Source organism: Heptranchias perlo, chromosome 1, assembly GCF_035084215.1.
Source record: "Heptranchias perlo isolate sHepPer1 chromosome 1, sHepPer1.hap1, whole genome shotgun sequence".
Lineage (NCBI taxonomy): Eukaryota > Metazoa > Chordata > Chondrichthyes > Hexanchiformes > Hexanchidae > Heptranchias > Heptranchias perlo.
The window spans coordinates 102435397-102453751 of record NC_090325.1 but is presented as its reverse complement, the minus strand read 5'-3'; the positions used below and the strand labels follow the sequence as shown (position 1 = coordinate 102453751).

Genomic DNA, 18355 nt, shown 5'->3' with positions numbered 1-18355 from the left:
CATATTCCCTGTATTCAGGAGGGTAAGATGGATGACTTTGTAGACCAAAACTAAAACTGCCTTTGGTCAGTTGCTTGGAGGTACAAAAGGGTGTTGGACTTGGTGTGTCTCACCGATACATCACTGGTGCAATGAAAATCTACTGGAATGAGTTTTTGAAGTCTGTCAAGAAATTGAAGAGCCTGGAAGGCTGATGATTCCTTTTTAAAAGTTTGGTGTGAATTGTGTTGTGAATTACATGTCCTGAACAGCTCAGGAATTATCTGACACAATGGAAAAGACTATTTCAGCTGCAGTTGCTGTACAGTGCAGGCTTTTCCCCAGCAGTTTTATCTTGTGTTCATCTCTCAGTGGGAGTTTGCATAAGCAGCCTGAGTCTTCTGTGATCTGAAATCTGCACCCTTTTATGGGTTAGCATGCAAAGATTTAATAATTAATCGTGAAATACTGCTCACTGGAGAATACATGTTCTCCTGTTCCTTCAGAAGGCAGAAAATAACACATCATCAGACCAGTGTCTATAGGTTAAAACTACTTGGTCCGATTTAACCTATAAAATAAATTGCAGAACCAATTGTGTATTATTGTTATAAAATAATCCTCTAACTTGTAATAAGCAATGTCACAGGGGGTCAGCTGACCCCTTTTAGAACAAGGTTTAGTCTGATAAGTAATAGGTTTTCTGGAGGAAGCAGCCTGTTGGTACACCTTCATGCTGAAATTTTATATGTGGATGATGTGAATTCTAGTTCATCCATGAAGTTCTAATGCATTTGCCAGAACTAAAGCACTTGAGCTGTGATTTATGCAATGTTGCTTCTTTTGTGTTATGGCAAATTCTATTCAAGTAAACAAAAAAAGTTTGACAACTCTTACACCTTGTGAGCTGAGATATTAATGTCTGGATATTGCAGTTTCCTACATATTATTTCCCCCTAAATGCCAGTGGGTTTGTGTGCTGTGTTGCCTACATAACAACAGTGACTTCAAAAGTAATCCATTGGATATAAAGCACTTTTAGATCATCCTGAGGATCTGATAAGGCACTATATAAATGCAAGTTCTTCTTTCTTTGGACAGAGTTTTGCCCCTGTAATGGATTCCCCAACAGCTCAGAATTTTGTGTAGCCCAATATGTATTCAAGTAACAAAGAAAATGTGTGAAAGCACTGAATTGAGTTAACTTCCAATTTTTTCCCTGTCTCAGTGACAATATGCTATGTCTCACTAGTCTTCCCCAAGTTTATCAAATTTATTCTAGTGAGAACGATGGTGTAGGCTCTCCTCCAACTATTCCATTACACGGTGCATTGTTTCGCTAACATGCCACCAAACTGCTACAGATTTAATTTTCTAATTAACACATTTTACTAAGGGAGAAGTACAGTATCAACCTTACTGTCACTTAGTAGGTTTTTTCTCTGTTTTGTTCTAGGTCCAACTTTGTTGTTTGTAAAGGTAAACCGCAAAGAACAAGAAGCCAGGCGGTTTTATGCCTGTGCAGCCTGTAGAGACCGAAAGGACTGTAATTTCTTCCAGTGGGAAGATGAAAAGGTAGGAAAGAATAATAAACTTTTCTGTGATTTTAGAACAACATTGCCCTATTTACTGTGGAAATAGTTAATTTTCCCTAACCCTGTAAAATATAGTGCCTTTTTTCTCCCTTACCCAAAAGTCCCCCATCTTGAGAACACAAAGTTGAGTGATGCAGTACGTGCTATGTAATGCAGTGTTAATCCTGCTAGTCCACATACAGTGATGTGCTGATCTCCGCTGTACACTTGTGGGAAAGCACTAAGTGCAGACCAGGTACTTCCCACAGAAGGGGACAGAAAATTGGAGGGAGATGACTAAAGGTGTTCTTATGCACTTCTTACCGGTTAGTCACAGAGCAGCATTGGTTTCCATACCGGATGAGCAAAAATTTCCTCCAACTAAATATTGGGAAGACCGAAGCCGCTGTCTTTGGTCCCCGCTGCAAACTCTGTTCCCCAGCCACCAACTCCATTCCTCTCCCTGGCCACTGTCTGAGGCTGAACCAGACCGTTGGCAACTTTGCCGTCCTATTTGACCCTGAGATGAGCTTCCGACCACATATCTGATCCGTCACCAAGACCACCTACTTCCACCTCTGTAACATCGTGTGTCTCCACCACTTCCTCAGGTCATTTGCTGCTGCTGAAACCCTCATTTATGCCTTTGTTACTCTAGATTTGACTATGCCAATACTCTCCTGGTTGGCCTCCCATGTTGCACCCTCCATAAATTGAGCTCATCCAAAACTCTGCTGCCCTTATCCTAACTCGCACCAGGTCCCGTTCACCCATCAACCCTGTGCTCACTGACCTACATTGGCTCCCGGTCTGGGAATGCCTCGATTTTAAAATTCTCATCCTTGTTTTTAAATCCCTCCATGGCCTCGCCTCTCCCTATCTCTGTAATCTCCTTCAGCCCTAAAACCTTCCGAGATCTCTGTGCTCCTCCAATTCTTGCCTCTTGCGCATCTCCGATTTTAATCGCTCCACCATTGGCGACGGGCCTTCAGTTGCCTAGGCTCTGGAATTCCCTCCCTAAATCTCTCCGCCTTTCTATCTCTCTCCTCTTTTAAAACGCTCCTTAAAACCTACCTCTTTGACCAAGCTTTTGGTCACCTGTCCTAATATCTCCTTATGTGGCTCGGAGTCAAATTTAGTTTGATAATCGCTCCTGTGAAGGCCTTGGGAAGTTTTACTACGTTAAAAGCGCTATATAAATGCAAGTTGTAGTTGTTGTTGAGGAAGCCCAGTTCTACCTCTTCACCACTTCCCTTGATCCCATGATTCCCTATGAGACTGCCTGTCTAATAGTTGTGGATGAATCAAAATTTTCTCCAACTGAATATAGGGAAGACCAAGACATAATTTTGCACTCCCACCATGAACTCTGTTCCTTTGCCATTGATTCTATCCCCCTCTTGGGCACCTGATTAGGTTGTACAGGACTGTGTGAATTCTCAGAATCCTGTTCAACCCACAGCTGAGCTTCAAACCTCACATCATGTTCATCACTAAAATCATTTGCATCCACTCCTGCAATATCACCCACTTCCACTTCTACTTCACTCCCACTGTCACTGAAACCCTAATCTGTGCAGTTAACATCTCTAGGCTCAATTTCTTCAATGTCCTCCTTGCAGCCTTCCATTTTCCATAAACTCCAACTTTTCCAAAACTGTCTGAGTTCTGCCCCGCACTAAGTCCCACTCGCCCATCATTCCCATCTTGCTGACCTATACTGACTTCATGTCCCCCAACACATTGGGCACGATTTTAAACGAAAGTGCGGGTCTATGGACCGAGGCTGGGCTTCCTGGACCTCTCTGAGGAGCAGTGAGTACAGATGCTGAGAGTGAGTCGCCAGGTGGTCGCAGACATCTGCAGCCTTCTTCGTGCTGAGCTGCTCCCGGCTGGGCCTGGCGGCATCTCATTGACCGTTGCAGTTAAAGTGACCGATGCCCTCAACTTCTTCGCCTCCGGATAATTCCAGGGTGCCACCGGGGACATCGCCGAGGTCTCTGTCATCTGCACACAAGTGCTTAAGACAGGTCACTGACGGTTTGTTTCGCAGGGCCTCGCAGCACGTCAACTTCCCCATGGACGACCTCAGCCGGATGGAGAGGGCAGTGGGATTCCGTTCTGTGGCTGGCTTCTCATGTGTACAGGGTGCAATTGATTGCACCCATATAGCAATCCGAGCACCTCCACGTGAGCCAAGACTGTTCATCAACAGAAAGGGATCTCACTCCATCAACGCACAGCTCGTTTGTGACCACCGCAAAAGATTTCTTCACTTGTGTGTGAGATTCCCTGGCAGTTGCCATGATTTATTCTTTCTGAGGGAATCCAACATCCTGGCCCTCTTCCACGCACCAAACAGCCTTAAGGGCTGGCTCCTTGGGGACAAGGGATACCCTCTGTACACGTGGCTCATGATGCCTCTGAGGAACCCCATCAGCGAAGAACAGAGTCGCTACAATGACAGCCGTGTTGCCACCAGGTCTATAATTGAACATGCAATATGACTGCTGAAGATGTGATTTCGATGCCTCCATCGTTCTGGGGAAGCGCTTCAATACGCACCAGCGAGAGTGGGTCGCGTTACAGTAGTGTGTTGTGCCCTGCACAACAGAGAGTGGTACCGGTTGATGAGGCCCCATGCCCTCATCCAGCATCCACATCTGCCATGAACATTGAGGAGGAGGAGGAGGAACCCCTGGGCAGAGCAGCGGCTCACCCGACTGCTCGCGAGGCCAGGGAGTCACTAATATTTGAACGTTTTTCATAAGCAGACCACAAAGTAAGAATAGTGCAATCCTCACACCACCTGGAAAGAGCAGCGCCAACACCATTCCCCCCCCCCCCCCCCCCCCCGCACCAAACAGTCCTGCAACTACACATTCACCCACTGTAAAGTCACCCACTTGGTGGCATCAAGTGTCGCCATTCATGATGAAGCACAAAAGGCAGTCAAGAATGGGTAAGACATGGCAGTAGCGGTGAGAATGAAAACATTTAATGTGACTTTAACAAAAAAACAAATATAAATAAAAAACATGACAGTCTGTCAAACAACTTGTGCATGCCTTTCATGATCACAAAACCTTAGCCTTTCCCTTCCTACTACTTCTACGTGAATGGACTCATTTGATAGCTGTGCTTGAAGCTCAATGGAGGCTAGCCTTCTCTCCATCGCAGACATTCCCGCGCTTACCTGCGCCACCTTTCCACTAATGCAGGAGTTGGACTCCTCCATCCTCTCCGCTATTGTGGCGAGTGTGCGTGGCACCTGTCCCTCGATCATTCTCCTTTTAAAGGATGGCCCCCGGGGTTTAGCATCTGCATCCAGCTGAGCAGAGCCTGGAGAGGAGTGCGCCCACCGACGCGGACTCTCCATAGCTGCCCCTGCCACCAGTGTCTGCTCGTGTGTGGTGACTTACCAGATGCCAACCCAACTATCTGACTACTAGGACCCACCGAGGTGTGAGTATCTGCACTGGTGGATGGCTCGCTATGATGTGACGGTGCACCCTCACAGGCAGGCAGGTCCTCTGAGGAATCGCCCTTTCCCGTCACTGCGATCGTTGAAGGGCCTGGAAGAGAACAGAAGGCAATATTATGCAGCATTACAGATGTGTCATGTTGCGATGAGTGTACGGAGATGTTCAACGTGCCAATCATTCTTAACATCAATTCAAGTTGTGTGTGATGAATGTTAAAGTTGTGTCACCAGACATTTGTGGGGTGCCAGTCTCGGCGTCCCCAACAGACAGGCACTCGAGGGTGCTGCTGATCTCCAGGGCCTCCTCCTCCACCTTTGTGAGGACCACTAGTTGTCGTGGCCCCCCCTCCAGTCCTCACCCTCTCGCGTGCATTTTGCGCTCTCTTATACAAGGGGAGAAAGTACAGACATGTGAGTGAGTGGTGGTGAAGTGGTCAGCGGATGAATTCATTTGTTTGTATGAGGCTGACCATGAAAGAAGTGCGTCAGGGTGAGTATCAGAGACATCACGTTGGATCAGGGTGAGTGGTAGTGGTGGGGTCACAAATGGGGAGGTGAGGAAGTACTCAGGAAGTGAAGGTCAGCTGAGGATGAGCCTTAAGTGGGTGTGAGGAGTGATGTGTTGGAGTAGCCTTGCCAGTGCAGAATGAGTTGCTGGGGGATTGGGGGAGCGGTGATGTGGAACACGTAACGCAGGAGAATCAGTAAGTGTACTCACCTTTGCTGACCTAATTAGGTCATTGAAATGCTTCCTGCACTGGACCCAAGTGCAGGAGATGTTGCACCTGCTCGTGACCTCCTCTGCCAGCTCGAGCCAGGCCTTCTTGGTGGCAGAGGCAGGGCGCTTCCTCCTGTCGGCCGGGTAAAATAGTTCCCTCCTCCTCCTCATGCTGGCCAGCATCTCAAGTGAGGCATAACTGAATCTTGGAGCTACCTTGCTCCTCTGCTGCTCCATTCTGTCTCCTTGTTCCTTGCTTCACAAAAGCCATTGGAGCAATGGCCCTTTAAATCTCGACGGTCCAGCTGACAGCAGGTCATGTGGGTGTGAAGTCTGCCATCTGCGCAGCTTTCGGACGGCAAACCCGGAAACTAGGTTAATGCCACCAATTAAGTTGCGTTAAGGTTTTATTATTCGGGTTACCCACGCGCCCATTCAACCCCCCTCCCCCCTGCTGCCACGGCCCTTTTAAAATCGTGCCCATTAAGTTTAAAATCCTTGTCCTCAAATCTCTCATGGCCTTGCCCGACTGTATTTCTGCAACCTCCTCCAGCCTTGTATCCCTTCCTACACTATTCAGTCCTCCTTTTGGCCTTTGGTGTACCTTCCTCCTCTTTGTCTCACGATTGATGACAGAGTCTTCAGCCTCCTCAGCCCACCCTCCCATAGCATCATAGAACGGTTACAGCACGGAAGGAGGCCATTTGGCCCATCGAGTCTGCGCTGGCTCTATGCAAGAGCAATCCAGCTAGTCCCACTCCCCTGCCCTTTCCCCGTAGCCCTGCAAATTTTTTCCCTTCAAGTACTTAGCCAATTCCCTTTTGAAGGCCATGATTGAATCTTCCTTCACCACCCCCTTGGGCAGTGCATTCCAGATCCTAACCAATCGTTGTGTTAAAAAAAAGTTTTTCCTCATGTCACCTTTTGGTTCTTTTACCAATCACTTTAAATCTATGTCCTCTGGTTCTTGACCCTTCCGCCAATGGGAACAGTTTCTCTCTATCTACTCTGATTTTGAATACTTCTATCAAATCTCCTCACAACTGTCTCTGTTCCAAGGAGAACAACCCCAGTTTCTCCTGTCTATCCATGTAACTAAAGTCCCTCATCCCTGGAATCATTCTAGTAAATCCCTTCTGCACCCTCTCTAAGGCCTTCACATCTTTCCTAAAGTGCGGTGCCCAGAATTGGACACAATACTCCAGTTTTGGCCGAACCAGTGTTTTATAAAGGTTCATCATGACTTCCATACTTTTGCACTCTATGCCTCTATTTATAAAGCCCAGCATCCCATATGCTTTTTTAACCGCTTTCTCAAACTGCCCTGCCACCTTCAACAATTTGTGCACACATACCCCCAGATCTCTCTGTTCCTGTACCCCTTTTAGAGTTGTGCCCTCTAGTTTATATTGCCTCTCCTTGTTCTTCCTACCAAAATGTATTACTTTGCATTTTTCTGTGTCAAATTTCATCTGCCACATGTCCACCCATGCCACCAGCCTGTCTATATCCTCTTGAAATCTATCATTATCCTCCTCACTGTTTATTAGCCTAGGGTGTCAGCTGTGGCTCAGTTGATAGCACTCTCGCTTTTTAAATATTTTTTCTTTTGTTCCCCCACCCCCCCATCCTTGTAAAGCTTCCTGACATATTTCCTATGTTAAAGGCATTATATAAATGCAAATTATTGGTACCTTAGGACCAGATTGCTCATCTGTTTTTTTTCAGTCGGGGTGATATGTACTGCTGAGAAGTTAGAAAATACAAACACGTCCGTTCACATGTGCACTTTGGCTACCGTTCTGGACCCAACCCAACTACTTCTATCTCTCTTTTTCTCTCTTGGCCCCTATCGGGCTCTCCTCCCCTTTCTGTTGCCCAGTCATGCCACTTTACATTTCTCCCCTCTTGGGGTAGTTTCTCCCCCCAGTTCCTATCCTAATTTGTCACTACTCCTCTGCTTTCTATCTCCTGCTGTCGTTCCAAGCTTGAATCCCCCTTGGATAAGTCTACTGATACCGTCTGTGACTCTTGGCATTCTACAAAGAACCCATTGAGGTATCCATCACTGCATTCTTATGAGCAGAAACCCACATTTCCCCATCCTCCTCTCTTGTTGACCTTCCTTTCCAAAGTGCCTGCTGGATGCTAACCTCGCCTACCTCCTTCCTGTTCTGCTCACCCCACCCACTGCTGTTGACCTGAACTCTGCCAATCAGATTCAACTGATCAACAATCAGCAGCCATCTTTGCATTTCTTTCCAGAATGTCCATTCCATCGCCAACAAGGCCCTTGCCATCCCTGACCTTATTGTTGATTATCGCATTGACATCATGGCTTTAACTGATGGCGACACCTTGTCTCTTACTGAAGCATCCTTGCCTAGCTATGCTTTCCATCACCTGCCCTGCCTAAACTGTCGCGCGGCAGTGTGGCCCTTATCAGCGAATCACACCTTGGATTCTCCCCCTACTCCTATGGTACTTTCTTCTCTTTTGATCACCTCACCTTGTTCCATCCCTCCCACCTCCTTTAATGTCCTCATTGTCCAACACCCCACCCTGAGTTTCTCATCAAGATATTCCTACTCAGGCTCCGCACTGAGCGACTCATTTTCAGTGATTTAAATCTTCATCTCAGCTCTCCTAGCCCTCCATCTTCTGAATTCACTGACATCCTGTCCTCCCTAAACCCCTCTCTCTAGATAAACATTCCTACCCATATTCATGGCCACCCTCTCAACCGAACCCTTTCTAAATCCCATCCACCTAGCCTTTGGCCCTCCATTCATCTGAATACTTCTGCAGCCGTCGATTTGCTCAATCACTCCCTCATGTCCACCTTTGATGCTCTTGTCCCCAGCAAAACCTTTACACTCTCCTGTCAGGTTGATTCCCCTGGTATGGCTTCCATCTATGCTTCCTCAAGTTCAAGGGCACAAACTTGAGCCATCCATTGCCAATCTGACTGGACCAGATCAAGTGCTATTGGGCTTCACTCTCCTTTGCCATAACCACCCACTATTTCAAAATTATCCTGCAGAGCAAAGATAACCCCAGGATTCTTTTGTCCACCACCAACTGTTTCTTTAAACTCCTCTCCCCTGCACCCTCCACCCTAAACTCCAACAACAAATGTGAGGAGGTCAAGGACTTCTTTATCACTAAGAGTGAGACCATCCATTCAGCTGCCTCTGCTGTTTCATAGGAACATAGGAACAGGAGTAGGCCATTCAGCCCCTCGTGCCTGCTCTGCCATTTGATAAGATCATGGCTGATCTGTGATCTAACTCCATATACCCGCCTTTGGCCCATATCCCTTAATACCCTTGCTTGCCAAAAAGATATCTATCTCAGATTTAAATTTAGCAATTGAGCTAGCATCAATTGCCGTTTGCGGAAGAGAGTTCCAAACTTCTACCACCCTTTGTGTGTAGAAATGTTTTCTAATCTCACTCCTGAAAGGTCTGGCTCTAATTTTTAGACTGTGCCCCCACTCCTAGAATCCCCAACCATCGGAAATAGTTTCTCTCTATTCACCCTATCTGTTCCCCTTAATATCTTATAAACTTCGAACAGATCACCCCTTAACCTTCGAAACTCCAGAGAATACAACCCCAATTTGTGTAATCTCTCCTCGTAACTTTCCCTTAGGAAGTCCGTATGGAGTACTGTCACTGTTGTAATATAGGGACATATGGTCGCCAATTTGTGCTCAGCAAGGTATCAATAACAGCAATGAGATAAATGACCAGATAATCTGTTTTAGTGATGTTGGTTGAGGGATAAATGTTGGCCAGAGCACCAGGAGAACTCCCCTGCTCTTCTTTGAATAATGCCATGGGGTCCTTTACCCCCAACTGAGAGAGCTGTCTGTTTAATATCTCATCTGCAGTACGGCAGTGCAGCACTCCATCAGTACTGCACTGGAGTATGAGCCTGGGTTTTGTGTTCAAGTCTCTGGTGTGGGATTTGAACCCACAACCTTCTGACTCGGAAGCGAGAGTGCTACCACTGAGCGAAGGCTGACACCTTTAACAAATTCTTGGTGAGTTGAGAGAGATTAATTAAATGGTAAAAACTTTATTTCTTTATCATGTTGCTTTGAGCCTTTACTTTGATAGAAGATTGGCACCAAGCATAGGCTGTTCCTGTTACAAACACTGGCTTGTATAAAAGCAAAATACGGCAGATGCTGGAAATCTGAAATAAAAACAGAAAATGCTGGTAACACCCAGCAGGTCAGGCAGCATCTGTGGCGAGAGAAACTGAGTTAATGGGCCCGATATTACCAGGGCAGCGGGGGGGGGGGGGGGCAATTGGGCACGTGGGTAACGCGCCCGGTGAAATCAGTCTGCCCCGCGCGCAATTGCAGGCTGACTGGATCCACTTACCTGTTGTTCCGGGTTCCCTGCTGCTGAGCTGCGCGTCGGGCGGACTGCGCATGCACAGTAAGGTCTGTCAGCTGAAGGAGCTCTATTTAAAGGGGCAGTCCTCCACTGACTGATGCTGCAAGAAATAGGAAAAATTACAGCATGGAGCAGCCCAGGGGGAAGGCTGCTCCCAGGTTTAATGATGCCTTACTCCAGGTATCATTGGATGGGGTGAGGAGGAGGGGGAGGACAGAGATCTTCCCCCCGGCGGGCGGGAGGAAGTGGCCTGCCTCTGCCACCAGGAAGGCCTGGCTTGAGATGGCAGAGGAGGTCACCTGCACCACTAACATATCGCCCACCTGCATACAGTGCAGGAGGCGCTGCAATGACCTAAGTAGGTCAGCCAAAGTGAGTACACTTACTCATTCCCCTATACTCCGTCTGCCACGTCACCGCCCCCACCCCACATCTTCTGCACTGCCAACACTACTCTGTCACATCACCCCTCACACCCACTCAAACCTCATCCTCATCTTACCTGCACTTACTCACCTCGCCAGTACTCATCCCGCCACTACCACTCAACCCAATCCTCATATAATCTCATGGCTCTATCTCATACTCACCCTCTCATGCATCTCTTTCACAGTCAGCCTCACTCAACCTGCCACTACCTGTGCTACAGCCTCAGGGCATGCATCACATATGTGCAGTAGGAAGCGTAAGGCAAACGTGTTGTGAGCATGAAGGGGATGCACAAGGGTGTTTGAGGGTTCGTCATGGTTTTTACTTATATTTAATTTCTGACCAACTCACATCACATATTATATTGGCACCACTACTGCCACGTCTTTGCAAATCTTGTCTGGTTTGTGCAATAATGCCCTTTCCTGAGGATCACAATGAAGACCCACAACTGATGCCACCCATTGTGTCACTGCAGAGTGGGTGTAGGTGTATTTGCAGGGCTCTTTTGTGCAGACGACTGAGAGACGTCGGCAATGTCCCCGGTGGCACCCTGGAAGGATGCAGAGAAGTAGTTGTTGAGGGCAGTGGTGACTTTGACAGCGACAGGTAAGAAGATGGTGCTCGGGCCCACTGGGAGCAGCTCGGCATGAAGGAGGCTGCAGATGTCCACGACTACATGTCGAGTGACTCTGAGCCTCCGTGTGCACTGCTGCTCAGAGAGGTCCAGGAAGCTGAGCCTCGGTCTGTGGATCCTCTGGCGAGGGTAGTGCCCTCTGCGAAGCATCTCTCTCTGCGGTTGCCCTCCCTCCTGCTGTGCAGGTGGATGTGTCACAGCACTGTGTTGTGGAGCTCCACGTGTCAGAGGTGGACGGTGTGGCCGGCGAGGCTGGTGATGCTGTTCGCCCATCCGGAAGATGTACATCTGAGGGGGTCCGCAAGGTAGGTAAATGTGTCTGGACATCCCGGTAAGTGTGCAAGTTGGTGGATTTTGTTGTTAGGAGGAGGGTGATGGAGGCCAAACTTTGTCCCAAGTGACAGAGTGGCCTCCTGCAATGAGTGAGGGTCTCCACCCCCCCCCCCCAATGTGGTCCCACATGCGGGGGCTGCGCGCTCATGTCAGTGCGTCAGTGGGAAACCCGGAAGTGGGCGAGTTGGAGCCGGGCTCCCGCCCCGCCCCGGGAATTCCCGATTTTCGGAGCCCCCCCCTGCCAGGAATGCACCCCATCGCGGGTGCTAAAATCGACCCCAGTATTTCAGTTCGATGACCTTTCATCAGAACATTTTTATAATATAAATGATAACTAATTCTGATGAAGGTCATTGACCTGAAATGTTAACTCTGTTTCTTTCTCCAGAGATGCTGCCTGACCTGCTGGGTGTTTCCAACTTTTTCTGTTTTTATTGCTGGCATGTACAAACTTCATTATTTAATGTAAGAATGCTTAATCAATTGATTAAACCATGAAATGTTGTGTTGTATTGTTTCAGTACAGTCTAAAGCCAGCAGTTTGATGAGTATGGTTTACTATATGCTAGTGTCGACCCTCTCCAACATCAATGGGTTATGGCTGGGCTGTCAGTCCTAACATTATGACAAAAGCAGCAACACGAGTTGTTAGCACATGTGCCAGAGTTGGAACATGCTGCAGCCTCAACCTTTTGTGTCCGTCGTAAACAAATCAACACAGAATACCAGAACTCTGTTCCTTGTACACAAGTTTATTTATAGTTAGCCATTAGTCACTGAGCTGGGGTTGCGGTGGGTGTGGATTAAACCAGGACAAATGCACTTTTTGCCTCTGGTATTGCAGGAGATTTTCTCTCGAGACTTTTTGCTGCTATCAATTATCAGGATCAATTTGGTGCAACATCTGTCCTTGTTCCAATGGCCTCTGACTGCGCTATATATTTATAACATTTGATATCGAAAAATAAAGTACGTTCCTTCCTTCCCAGGTCTGCTTGGCCACCCACCATTCTTTGAGTCAGAGCAGTATATTTACCGTTGGCATTCAGCTTGGCTAAGACTGGTTCGTGCTTTGTTTTAAGTGTGACATTAACCAGTACATGCATCTCACTGTCATTTTCAGGTGTCAGTGGCCCGGCAATTAGCAAGAGAAGACTTTAATCGAAGTCGACAACCACCGTTTACTCACAAGCAATATGTGGAGAGGTAATGAACTAGTACCTTATATTAGATTGCTGCATGGTAGACAAGCTTGATGGCTCGATACTGTATCCAACAATAAAAATTGTCGAGTGTAGGAATTTAAGGATTCTATGTGGCAAAACTCTGTGCATTTATTATATTGGTGGTAAATTAGTATTGCACATAGGTAGCAAAACATTGTGACAGTGTTGTTGGCAGATCATTGTTTATTAGGCACGCTGCCTCACATTGGATAATATCTGTCACTTTTTCTACTGGCTAGCAGACTCTTGTCCTCTTCCCCGACCCCTCCCCCCAGAAAAAAATAAGTGCCTTGCTGGATGTTTTCATTTTACTTGAATTAATGTAGTTAGGGTGCAAGAACCAGGTGAATGCAAATCCTGATGAGTTAGCTTTGCAGTTAACCCTCATTCAAACCTGATCTTGGCCCATCTTTGCTCAAATTGTGAGTTTAGGAGGGAATCAGGAGGGATTATCAAATTGAGGTAGAGAAATTTAAAACATAAAAGTTGCTGAAGTGGGAAAAAAAGGGGGAAATTTAAAAAAGAAAGTTGAAGGAACAAAACATTTAGTGCATCCTCAGCCCAGCTGGTAAACTCCCCTTTGTGTTATTTTTGAGTCAGTTACATTGACACAAGTGGCAGTAAGCCTTCCCTGTTTGTCCTTCTACAGTGAAAGTGCAGCTGCTATTCTTTCACCAACTGAACTGGGGAAGGGATGGGAGGGATGAGGTGCGGGGTGGGGGGGGGTGTGGGGAATAGAACATGGAAAGGGAGGGGGAAGCAAGAAGGTGGAAGAAAAGATGAGGGGGGAGAGGAGGAGAACATGCAAAAGAGGACTTGAAAGGGGGACGAGTGGGGAAGGTCCTGAAAAGTCCTTGGGTGGGGGTGGAGGGAAGGGAGCCCAGAAAATGCATGAGTTGGCAGGGGGTGGACTGCTCTAAAAAATGCTTTTGGTGGGGGAGGTTCCTGTTCTGAGGAGTACCTCTGCAGGAGGTAAGCATTGCGTCCTTAGGTTAAGTGTGTCGGAGAGTGAAAGAGAGCGAGCGGAAAGCACCAGGCCTGTTGGGTGGAAATGTGGCATCTAAACTGGGCCGTTGTACATTTGAAGTTGGTGACTGCTCTGAGCGGGGAGCGAAGGAGTGAGGAGATGAACGGCAAAGGCTGTCTGAGGCTGAAGGTGTATCCAGTGAAGATTCAAAACTTAGATGGTTCATTGGATAAAACGTAGCAGTAAATTGGGGGGATGGGTCTGCAAATTGATAGATGAGAGGGGGGAGCTGACTTGGAATGGGCATGGAATGGCATTGGGTGCCTAAGGGATGGTTTACTGTCTGGCAGCTGACTCCTTTCTTCATTTTGGCATGGGTATAGGTTTAGGGAGGCAGCATTCCTGACGTCATTAAGAGAGTCTTTTCTAAATCAACATTTGTTCTTCACTGCCACCCAGTGGATTTGTAATGGAGAATACTCATTCTGTATCTTTTGTAATCTATTTTTTTGAAACATCCCACTGTCTCTCTACAGTCCTGTGTACCAATTTCTCCTCCTACCTCACCTTAGCTAGTTCACCCCACATCTTTCTAAAATTCTGCTCTAATCCAATCTGATGTTCTAGATTTTTTTTTACTTACATTTTCCCTTTCTAGTTGAATCTTAAACCTTATCATATTGTGATCACTACTTCCAAAATGCTCACCCACATTTAGCTCATCTATCTGACGAGATGTTGCCATTTATTTAAATTCTGTTAAGTGGGATGGGATGTGCCATGAAGCTGCTACAGTGTCCCGTCATGTGAGAAGTTCAAAAACTGGTTTAACTCTTGTCTTGGATTCTGAAAGTATGGAGTACCTAAGCTAATTCTTTCCAGAGGTTTTAAACAACTAAAAGGTATTTTAATGTCCATAGGAATATTTGAAATAGTGTGCGGAATATTTGAAATATTGTGCACGATATTTTGTTTACACAGTGGGGAGAATTTGACAAGTCCGTGGTATTGTGGGGAGTGTTGTCTACCACAAGTTGGAAGTTCAGGCATGCACTGCCTATGGTTTTCTGACCTAATGAAATTATAAAATTGCTGCTAGTAAGTGCAATCCAGACTCCATTAAGTTCTGGTGCTTACTGTAATAGTTTAGAACTGTGGCATAACGAACTCGTGTCTCAAACCATTGTTGAAATAGAGTCAATAAATTCTTTTAAAAGGGAATTAGATAGTTCTTTGAAAAAGAGGGATATTAAAGAGTATGGGGAACCAGCAGGAGAATGAGCCTAGATGGCCCGTGGAGAAAAGCACCAGTGGTGACTTGATGGGCCAAATGGTCTTTTCCTCAGCAATAAAATTCCAATGATGTTATTCCTGGGATGTGCTATCATACACTAAAGCAGCAGTAACATATCTTCTGTGAACTCTATAGGGTTTTTAAGTTAGCAGAGTAAAGGTTAATAATTTGAGTACAGTATGTCTTTAGCAAATTTCAGAATAGATATAGTTTCTTCAAGACCTTACACATCTGATTTCAATGAACTATGAATGATGAATATTTTAAAGTAGAACTAAAGGACATAACAGGAAGTGTAGAGTGATTCTATATGCATAATCGGTGAATAAATTGTTATCTTTATTTTTGGACCTGAAAGGTATCCTATCCTTACCGATAGGATTTTTTAACTGTTACTTTCTTCCAATTGGAAAGATGCCAGCTTTTTTTTGAAGAAATTAAGTTGCATGACTTGTTTATATATTTTTTTCCCTGCAGATATCAGCGGTTTGTGTCTTTACCCTTGGCAAACAGAATGTTCTGTACGGACTGTCAGCTTTTGTTGCTTCCTGAGGAGTGGGATCAGCACAGGTCCCACCACCAGCTGGGCGATGTCTCTCTCCGTCAGCTGAAAAGACCCAGCCATTTGCTGCTCCCACTCGAGAACAAAAAGACCAATGCTCAGTACCTGTTTGCTGACCGCACTTGCCAATTCTTGTTGGATTTAATTGTTTTGTTGGGATTTAGAAGAGTGCTGTGCATTGGAACACCACGGTATGTTCATCCGTCAAACGTCAGTATTAATGAAGTCTTTCTAGCTGCAGTTCTTTTAGCTCCCTGCACTACAACATGCTGAACCCAATCAGTGTGCTGACAATTTCCCTGATATCTTTCTGACTTTATATTTTGGATTTTATGAACTCGTAACCTTAGCTCAGACAGAACCACAAACTTCACATCTGTGCAGCATTCCAGAGATAAATGACACACAAATCTAATGGACTTCAGTAAAGATTTTAGCAGAATAATTTTTAAGAGGGAGTCTCGCCATTATGAACCCATTTTTTAATTAAAATTGCAACTCCAACCCACCTACTCTAAAACAGTTCCTGTTACCTGGACTGGTTATAGAGGAACAAGAAGGATGCGGACCCTAAGTGATACTCTAAATCTATGGCTGCTGTATATGTGGAGTTCTTAAAGATATTAACCACGTTGTGGCTTGTTTCCCCCCTCAATTCCTTGACAGTTGTAAACAATTTTACAACACCAAGTTATAGTCCAACAAATTTATTTTAAATTCCACAAGCTTTCGGAGGCTTCCTCCTTCCTCAGGTGAATGGTGTGGAAAATTCACCTGAGGAAGGAGGAAGCCATCACCGGCATCTCCACATCTTGACAGTTGTAGGATGTGTTCGATCTGGTCTTCATTTTATGGCTGGCAAATGTGGGTCTTTGCTGATTACCATTGTGTAATAACGGGTGTGACAACCTTCCATTTAAATGTGAAAGACCCCGAGCTCATGGTGTGATGGCAGTGACACAGCAGTATTGGTGGATCGACTCCTGGTGTCACAAAGCTACTTTCACGTTAGCGTTAGAAGGGTGCTTGCGCCACCAGTTCCTGATGTGCAAATTTCACACACTTAATGGTAACCCTAATGTGTTGGATTTGCTAAGACTGTCCACCATGAAGACCTGGTTTAAAAAAAAAATTGGAACGCATAGTGTGCATGTATATGTTATGCTGGCATGAATAAGGGGAAGACTTGAAGTCTTCACCCAGAGGAAGCGAGCAATTCCTGAAATGATACCTTGTCTTTAACTTCAACAGTTCTGTTCTGTCGTAATAATTTGCACGTGTAAATTCTTTTCATTTTTCCCAGATGTAATTATCCTTACACTGCAGTGAAATTTCTAATGTGAAGTTTAATTCCTTCAGCATATGTCTGATATCACAAATGTGTAAATGTAAATAGTTGGGTGTATAGTAGACCCTTTTATACACTTCCAGTTGTTTTTATATTAGTTTAATCTCAGAGGAAGGCTATTTTGTGTTTTGCTTTTCATTTAAGTAAGCTGTTGCTTTTGAATTTCATGTTTTCTATTAGCAAAGTTCCCTTGTTGCTGCTGTTATGGCCAGAAAGCCTTGCTGTGTGGATTTATATGAAAAGGGAAGAAGGGTGCTTAGAAGTTTGAGGATAGGCCATTGATTTTTATTTTATTAGAATATATAAAATGTGTAGTTTTGTCAAATGACAGAGCATTTACAGGAAAAGTATTGCTATCATAATTATTGATGTGGCAGTGTGACATGATGCAATTCCTTTATGCCATCAAAATTGCTGTAGATATGATACTTGCAGTAGTGTTGTGTTACACTGGATCCGTGCATTTACATAGTGCATTGTAACTTAGGCTAGTAGAGAATTTTGAAATTTGGGCTTTTTCATCTTGGTGACTAGTTTGAGCAGTTCTGCTATAATTCACTAGGTGACTTAATTCCACTGATGGAGAAAAGTGTCAGACCAGGTGGACTAGTTACTATATGACATACTTCTTGCTCTATAAAGTTAATGGTAATTCTTTGGATTAACTTTCAGGCTCCATGAGCTGATAAGGGTGAGACAGTCTGAAAAGAAGGAACCGGTTATAAAGAGTCAGCTGCTGGATATTGATTTCAGGTAAAGTTATTTTCGTTCACTTCCTTTTTTTATAATGTTTAGAGTTAATTTGTATGCTCACCAAGTTGAGGTATGTCTGTGCTGGGGAAATCAACACTTTTTCTGCTGTTGTCACCCACTGTGTGCATCGAGCACTCCCAGTTCAGATGTAGCACTTGCAGATGCAAAGTAAAGTTCCTTTTGCTGAACCCAACGTGCTTTAACTGAAATGATTGGCTTTCCATACCAGGCAACCCTCAGAATGCAATTAACAATTTTGTTGAATTGAGTGTAGTTTTATGTTGAGGGTCCCTACCCACTAGGAATTGTGTTGAGAATGCCCAAGATTATTTGATACAGGAAATGTTAACAAACAGGAGAGAAGGATGATGATTTTTATCCTGCGTCTAGGCTGGATCTGACCTCAGGTCAGAGTTGAAAGGGCAATACGGTAACCCATTGTACATCAGCCTCTTAGGTTTGAATATACAATATTGCAATTCAGTACATTTTGGCTGCAAATAAAAGGAACAAACTCCTGTGAGCATACTTTGAAAATTCTGCAGGGATTTGTGAAAAAAGAGTTTGAGTTGGTTGTCAGAGGTTACAGTTAGTAGTGTATAAAATCCAAAATTATTTATTCATGTTTCATTGTATAAAAGC

The 18355-nt window shown here is 45.3% G+C and overlaps 1 protein-coding gene across 3 annotated transcripts in view; it reads left to right on the top strand.

Moving 5' to 3' along the window:
* Positions 1–18355, top strand: part of zcchc4 (zinc finger, CCHC domain containing 4) — an 85156-nt gene that overhangs the window by 2873 nt on the left and 63928 nt on the right. For all 3 annotated transcript variants that reach the window (XM_068001105.1, XM_068001280.1, XM_068001198.1), the window contains exons 2-5: positions 1436–1554; positions 12687–12769; positions 15528–15803; positions 17633–17713. In XM_068001105.1, coding sequence (XP_067857206.1) covers positions 1436–1554; positions 12687–12769; positions 15528–15803; positions 17633–17713 — 559 coding nt within the window. The remainder of the gene's footprint in view (positions 1–1435; positions 1555–12686; positions 12770–15527; positions 15804–17632; positions 17714–18355) is intronic.